The sequence below is a fragment of the Trypanosoma equiperdum genome (assembly GCF_001457755.1).
Source record: "Trypanosoma equiperdum strain OVI genome assembly, contig: ctg_1323, whole genome shotgun sequence".
Taxonomy (NCBI): Eukaryota; Euglenozoa; class Kinetoplastea; order Trypanosomatida; family Trypanosomatidae; genus Trypanosoma; species Trypanosoma equiperdum.
The window spans coordinates 1-2,063 of NW_027123309.1; the positions used below are offsets into that span (position 1 = coordinate 1).

The 2,063-nt window shown below is 49.3% G+C and overlaps 1 pseudogene across 1 annotated transcript; it reads left to right on the forward strand.

Annotated features, from left to right (window-relative positions):
• The first annotated feature begins 741 nt into the window (after window positions 1–741).
• TEOVI_000563000:pseudogene lies at window positions 742–2,043 on the forward strand (annotated as a pseudogene). Its single transcript has one exon. A coding segment is annotated over exon 1 (1,302 nt).
• Window positions 2,044–2,063: the final 20 nt, after the last annotated feature.

Consider the following 2,063-nt stretch of genomic DNA (forward strand, 5'->3'; position numbering starts at 1 on the left):
GGACGGAGGTTGTATCAGGGATTTTGGTTCCCTCACCTGAGCAGCGTACTGGACCGTGGAACACTAAGTAATGGCTTTCATTCCACGGAGCGGTCGCACCACATCCGGTGTTGCGGCCGCCTTTTGGATGGAGCATTTGACTTCCCAGTTGATTTCTCTTCTTGTACTGGACGCTGTGTCCATGTTGAGGCAGATTCATTCTTAGTGTAAGCTAAATACTCTCCGCCAGCTGGATAGACCCGGTACTATCTGTGACGAGCACTCTACTTAACCACTAGACCAGGGACTACGGAGGATCATAGCCCACACGGATGGAAGTTGTTTTGGCTTTCATGGTATGGTGAAATGAGGACTGTTGTATAGTATAATGGAAGAAGAACCAACGATATGCAGCACCGACGGTCTTCACTGCAATTAGTCTCAGCAGATGTATCAGTAAAAAAGCTGTGTCAGATCCTTGTTTCGACTACAAATGCAAGAACGGGTGAAGGAGGCAAGAAGCTGACCACAGCCAGAGCCACCGATAAGCATCACCGTAGCGCATTATGTCGGACGTCAGGCGAACACAGCTCTTGAAGAAACCTATATACCGGCGCTCTACCACTTGATGAGATACCACAACCGTTGGAAGCCATACCTACAGTCGTCTTTTAATTAACGCTTTTAACATCAAGGTGCCCACGACATTAAACCAAAGAAAACAAGAAGGACATTATGATTATAGCGATGTTAGCGGCCATACTCCTTTTGTTTTTAACAACAACTATTGACGCAACTCAGCACAGCGGCATAGCAAAAACAAAATGGCTTGAAATGTGCGATATAGCAGACAACCTGAGAAAAGTGCAAAACAGACTTACAGCGCTACAAGGGGCATCAGGGGACGCGGCAATTCTAACGCTAAAACAAATGTTCCGAACAGAGATCCTGATTGAAAAAGCAAGTACAGACGGCTACAAACCGACGGAGAAAGCCCTCATAATCTACTACGCGCGCCGGGCACAGCAGGCTATCGTTAAAACACAAACACCAGCCGTGGCTGCGACAACGAACGCCGTTCGAGAAGCTGCAAGGGCTGAAGGAGCCATCCAAGAGTCGATCGGGCTGGCACGACAACTAGCAGCGAGCGGGACACGTTCTTGCCTGGAAGACGAAGGGGGCAGCAACAACTTCAGAGCGCACAGCAAAGAGTACACCACAGAAGCTGTGGGCTGCAGGCTTGACACACCAGCGCTTACAGGGGCAGAAGAGCCGACACCAAAATTCGGGCCAACTGGAATTACCGGCGAATTCGCAAAAACATCAGAATCAGCAACGGCGTCCGGTTCATTAGCCTGCAACTTGGGCTCTGGCAAATCAACGACGACGTACTTTCTAAACCAGGGCACCGGCGACAGCCTAGCCGGCACACCCACATTTGGCGCCGGCTTGCTCACAATGGCAGCAAACGACCTGGAAACACTGGACGCGACGAAGCTAACGGACAAGCAAACAGCTGCTCCATTGCTCCACCGTGGCCATGCCGCCTACCTAGCAAGCACAGCACCAAAGGAAAAATTCACATTCCAAGATAGCAACGCCCTGGCAAAGGACCCAACGTTCCAAACTGTATACAAAGAAACAGCCCTAGGCTGGCGACAAGGAGATACGGAGCCAGCAAACCTACAGCAGCAGATAACTGCCGCATACGGCTCACCAACAAACATGGCACAAACTTACAACCAGGCAATGACCACCACTAATGTCAAAAACACGGTGGCAAAACAGCCGCCGGAAAAACCTTTAAGCTCGATCGAAGACATTGGAGAGCTCGTAGCAGTTTTAATATATTACAGGAACGTCAACACAAAAAATTTAAAGGATGAAATAGCACGGTTAAAAGCGGAAGCAGGTAAAGGCACCGATAAAACTCCAGAGAAAATTTGCAACGGCATAGGGGAAAACAAAACCAAGTGCGGCGAAACGGAAGGGTGCCATTTTGTCGATAAAAACGACAAAGGGAAGCAGTGCACCTTGAAAAAAGAAGCCGCTGAAAAGGCAGCAAAGGCATCTCGAGAAGCAGA